The sequence below is a fragment of the Pyxicephalus adspersus genome, chromosome 9 (genome assembly GCF_032062135.1).
Source record: "Pyxicephalus adspersus chromosome 9, UCB_Pads_2.0, whole genome shotgun sequence".
Taxonomy (NCBI): domain Eukaryota; kingdom Metazoa; phylum Chordata; class Amphibia; order Anura; family Pyxicephalidae; genus Pyxicephalus; species Pyxicephalus adspersus.
This window is the reverse complement of record NC_092866.1, coordinates 29843629-29849261: the sequence shown is the minus strand read 5'-3', so window position 1 is coordinate 29849261 and position 5633 is coordinate 29843629. Positions and strand designations below refer to the sequence as shown.

At 37.2% G+C, this 5633-nt stretch overlaps 1 protein-coding gene across 3 annotated transcripts in view; it reads right to left on the bottom strand.

Annotated features, from left to right (window-relative positions):
• Positions 1–3467: 3467 nt before the first annotated feature.
• SF3B2 (splicing factor 3b subunit 2) overlaps positions 3468–5633 on the bottom strand; it is a 49844-nt gene continuing 47678 nt past the window's right edge. For all 3 annotated transcript variants that reach the window (XM_072423059.1, XM_072423061.1, XM_072423060.1), the window contains 2 exons: positions 4966–5151; positions 3468–3736 (listed from right to left, as the gene is read on the bottom strand). In XM_072423059.1, coding sequence (XP_072279160.1) covers positions 3665–3736; positions 4966–5151 — 258 coding nt within the window. In that variant the 3' untranslated portion in view covers positions 3468–3664. The remainder of the gene's footprint in view (positions 3737–4965; positions 5152–5633) is intronic.

The following is a 5633-nucleotide window of genomic DNA, read 5'->3' as shown; positions in this document are numbered from 1 at the left end:
AAACCTGCATCCGAAGAGAAAACCTTTAACCCCCCCCCCATGTTATAGCCTAAAAATTCTGAACCTACTATAAAAATTGATATAATCTCAAAGACAATCTCTTGACGCATCAACCGTTGGCCAAAGACATTGATAGGTTCTTAAGAGCTGTAGATTTACCTAGTTTGACCAAAACCACTTTAAAACGACTTTATTCACCTTTCTCAGCCATGGAAATCCAAAAAGTAAAAACCCTTCCGAATAATGAAACACCAGGGACAGATGGTTTGCCTAGTGAATACTACAAACATTTTCATTATATAATAACTCCTCACCTGGTGACAATTTTTTATGAGGCAGCAATGGCAAGTGGATTTCCAAACGAAAAGTGAGGCCTGGAGCAGGGAACGAAGTGAAAATCAGTGGAAGGCCTGCATGACTGGGAAGGGATGGAAGCAGGCAGGGGAAGGGTTAAGAGGTAACAGAGAATGGGGGGAGTTGCTGCATTAGTATGCCGAGTGACCACGTGCAGGGGGGAAGGAGGAGTGAAAGGGGGTGAGCCGGAAAGGGAGGGTCTTTTTTCAGCGTGACAGAGAGAAGAAAAGAAGTTTTTCCCACCCGCCCGCCCTGTTTTTAGGTGTTTCGATGAGGTCCTCGAGGGAAGGAGTGGTATTGGACGGTTTCAGTGGGGGTGAGAGTCTCATCTATGGTATGGGACCCTCGGTAAGGTTGTTGTTGGGAAGGTTAAATTGTTTTGTGGTAGGGCTGCGGGTGCTGCTGGTATCGTTCCCGAGCTGAAGGTGCAGCTGGGAGCATTACATATCACGGCGGTGCAGACCCATTATGTGCAAGAGGTTACAATAGTGGGGCCTTCGAGGACCAGTAACCAGGGGGTGTGTTTTTAGGAAAAGGATATTTTATTAATGTATTGGTTACAGTTATTTGTTATTATTTGTAAGTTGTTATTATTTGTTGATGTGTTTATGTATTGTTATTTATGGTTATTTATTAAAAGAGTTAAATTTTAAGTTATTTGTTAATAAACGGCCCAAAGGGGCCATTTAACCAAGGTATTGTCTCAGTGTGTGTTTGGGGTAAAGAGGTGAGGGGAGGTGGGAGTGGGGCACGGCCTGCGGGAACTCAGCCCTATCACAGTCATGTTACAAGCTACCATTGTCACAATTTCAAAACCTGTAAAGAATCTGGTCTCGCCCCATAATTTCCACCCTATACCGCTTTTAAATTCAGACTTAAAGATTTATGCTAAATAACTTGTGAATCGTATAAATGCTGTACTACAGAACAAGTAGGATTTGTAAAAGGCCTGGATGGCGCCTGGTGAATGCTAAATATACTGAGACATGTTGAACTACGTAAGTACTCCACTTGAGTTCTGACCTTAGATGCTGAAAAGGCATTCAACAGGATACACTGGGGGTATCTTTTTAAAGTATTAACAAAATTTGGTTTTAGAGGACCTATATTTTAAGCTGTTGCAGCCCTGTACTCTACACCCTAGGCTAGGGTGCTTTTGTCAGGCACCATCCCTGGTGTTCACTGTATCGAATGGTACTAGACAGGGATGCCCTCTGTCTCCTAATATTTTTGTTTTAGCTATGGAACTGCTAGCAACTGTTACTGCTAAAAAACTAATTAGAGGTCACTCAGAGATAGAGGGAACCCCAATAGCTTCTGCACAGCACAAAATAGTCCTTTATGCAGACAATGTGATTCTGACTTTGGCGAGTCCGTATCTTTCCCTTCCTAAAGTATGAGGTTTTACAAACCTTGGGAAAATCTATTAAGAATTACCAGATTATCCCAAAATACAAAAAAAATTTTTCTATGAATATCCATTATTCAGTTAACCAATTAGTTGATACAATGTTTGCTAATATTGTTACGATTTTTGTTTGTTCCTTTTTCCTCAACCTATTGTTTTATACCTCATGTATATGTCAATGTTTTTCACAGGAATTTGTTTGTATTGTAATTGTGTTTTTTTTAAATACAAAACTGTTTAATAAAAATTATCATTATACTTCTTGTTTACAACTTTAAATAAAATCATATTTTTGTAACTGCTAGGCAGATTCTCTTTTATATGACTTGTATATCTTGTGTTATAAGCTCTGCATTGTTAGAAAAAATATATATTTTTTTTTATATTTATAAATAAAAGGAGACACACAATAATAAGGGTGGAACCACAGAGGCAGGGTGGAAGACACAGAGGGGCGGAGGAAGGTGGAGAGAAAAAGACATGGGAAAAGAAAATGCAGAAAGGTTTGGTTGAGAAAGCCAAAATGGAAAAATTTGATAGAGTGCGGAGAGAGAGGGAGAGGGAGGGGGAGAGGGAGGGGGAGAGGGAGAGAGAAAGCAAAAGGAGCCTGGAGCAAGGACAGGCCAGGCTGGCCAGAAATAAAGACAGGTGCTAGAGAAGGTTCAGGCTCCATCTGCACCTAACTACCTTGGAGTGCAATCCAAAGCCTCCACTTGCAGATGGCTCCTTTACCAACTAGCACAGACCTTTCTCTTGCACCTGGCTTCCTTGTTAGCCCAGTCCCTTAATTTGACTTTTGCAATACTGGAACTTTTAGACATGGGTGGGGGTCAAAAGTACAGGTAGTTCCCAGGTTACATATGAGAGAGGCACTGTAGGTTTGTTTTTAAGTTGAATTTGTATGTAAGTTGGAACAGGTACATTTTATTAAATGCAATTAGGACATTTATTACTTTCTGTAACAAGCTGTGTTTTGGTATGCCAAATAAAAAAACTGCAGCGGTTGTCTTGGACATTAAAGAGTTACAGGAACTTGCAGAATAGCAAAAAAGACTTCTTTCAGCAAGTCATGGGAACGGTTACAGATCTTTCTGAGGACCAGTCTGTCTCTGCAAGGTAACAAGTGCATTTTATGTAGTATATGATCCGCTGGCAAAGGTACTCTGGAAGCTAGGATAGCTTTTCAGAGATTTGTTCAACATGAGGTGATGCACATAGGTTGAAACGAGATCATAAATCATGTGCAAAGCATGGAACTTATCTAAACTTTAAGATTTTTTTTTTTTTTTTTTTAAACAAAATTACCTTTCATTTTAAAATTCCATAATAGAAAGTAAGACATTTAGCCACAGCAATTCTGTTTACACACCTTTTTGGTACTTAAACCTAGATTTTGTCTCCCATTTAACTCCATACTGCAAAAGACATGATGACCTTTCTATTTTTCTATTAATACTGCTTTGCTTCTCAGTTGCCTTACATAATTACATAACAATTTCCTTACATAATTGGATGAGAATGTTGAACAGCACAGATTTAAAAATTACCATTATGGAATCCTTTTATAGTTCACTATTGCTATTAGATATGAAGACTTCTCTAGGCTCGCTATAACGTATATAAAAATGATCAAATATTCCTACCAAATAACCACATTTGGGATTCCCACAGTATACTATCTAAGGTGGGTTGCAAACTGGAGAAAGGGATTAAATATGCCTACCGTTTTATTTTTTTTTAAATCTAGTCACTTTAAAAGAGTGTTGCAATTATGACTTTGTTTTGCACAGTACTTTATATAATCTTACAAAAAATGACTTTACAAAATTAATAAAAAAAATATAATGCAGTTCACCAGGTTTTATAACAAACAAAGAAAAACAATTAATTGAAAAATGGTGCTCAAAACTTGAATTCCTTGTATTTTTTCCCTCCTGCGCGAGTGTCGTGTGGCTGTCCCTTTCTTTTCTTTTGCTTTAAGAAAGACATAAAAAAAAGTGTCACAATAAATGATACAAAATTGACAAATGAACAACCAACAGAAAATTATTATTATTTGATACACTATTGTCCACCTTTTTAAAACAGGCACAACTGTCTAATATGCCCTTATCAGAACTAATTTTGCTCTAGTACAGCTAAACGAAAAATAGCAGGAACCTATCAAGCCTGGGGTATTAACTAAGCTCTCATTTATTATTGATAAAAAAGACAGACGTAAAAATTGAGTAAAAAACAAAATTACTGCTGCACTTTAAATTATTGTGTACATTTTAGGGACCATTTACTCAAGCCCAATCTGATGTTTCAGGGAAGTCACATCAATGAAATTGGTTGTACAAACGACAAAAGACCACAAATTGTGCTTGCAACACACACACTTTGTTGTGAATAACTATGCAATTAAGTGCGTCATTGTTATAAAGTGTCTTATGAACATTTCCATTTTTGTGGGATTTTAATGGCTTACACTTTTTTTTACCGTTTTCATCCTAAGCAAATGTTGATAGTGTAACTACTCATTTTACTTAATTTTCCGATATAAAATATACCCATTTTAGTCAGCCACCTATATGTTGGATCCCAGGCATATCTTAACCCCCTAGCATTCTAATTCTGTGTGTGTGTGTATGTATATATATATATATTTATATATAATATTATATGAAGATTTTTTTGTATTGGACTCAATACAGATATTTTGTAATGAATCCAATACAAAATTTGAATTTCCTGCCGATCCTCCCGCTCGCACCAATGTCACCGGGAACTCCAGGAGATCGTCCCTGCAGTTTCCAGCTGGAGATCAGAGGAGGAGGACATGTTCCCAAGACCTGCGGGGACTAGCAGGACGCCAGGGGACGCTGACGGAGCAAGGCGAGTTGTTTTTGTTATTTTAAGCGATCGGGATTACTGCTAGGGGAGTTAATTTTATACCAGCACAGCTACTTTACTGATCTGTCCTACTTCTAAAATGTTCTCCAGTTTACTTGGTAACTGACACTATGGGAGGTAATTTGCACATGGAATATGGTTGTTTGTCATTTGTCCAGTATATTGAAAAATATATGCCAAACAAAGCCCAACTATTTCTTTTGGTAACATTTGCTTTCTTTCTCGGCCGCCACCCATGACCATTCCAATGATGCTAGGATGTTCAGACATTAGTTTATTTATAGTCTGTAAGTTTGCAAACTGCATACCTTCTGTTTAGCTGCATGTTCAGCCACCATGTCACTGAAGTCCTCTTTTTGTACTTGTTCCTGTGCTTCCCGTACTCTTTCCTCATACTTCTGTGTCATGGCAGATGGATCTAATTCAAGCTCCTCAGGAGCCAGAGCCACTTCTACACCTTGTGGCTCTGTAGGTGCACCTCTTCGGGACAGTGCCTAAGAATAGTAAATAAAAAAAAAACACTTCAACAACAATGAACACATATCATTTAAATTTGCGATTATATCATGTTTGTATGCACTAAATATATACAATTGTTGTATAAACTGTTGCACAAATATTGCATGACATAAAAATATGAAACTTTTATTCAGAGCATCTACTTTTAGGTGTATAAAGGTTTGAGGGTTTAACAATATTTCAAACAAAAAAGAGAAAGAAAAGAAAATAGTCAGGGTAATGAACGTTTTAAAGGCTAGATGCTAGAATAACCGTACACCTGCCATTGCCCACAATGGAAAAAAGTTTACTGTACTGTGTAGGTACCTCATAAGAAATGTAAAACCCGAATAAACTCAAATACTAAACAAGTCCTAACAGCAGTCAGACCAAAAAATATTTAAATATAAATATATATATACACACACATATATATATATATATATATATATATATATATATATATATATATATATAT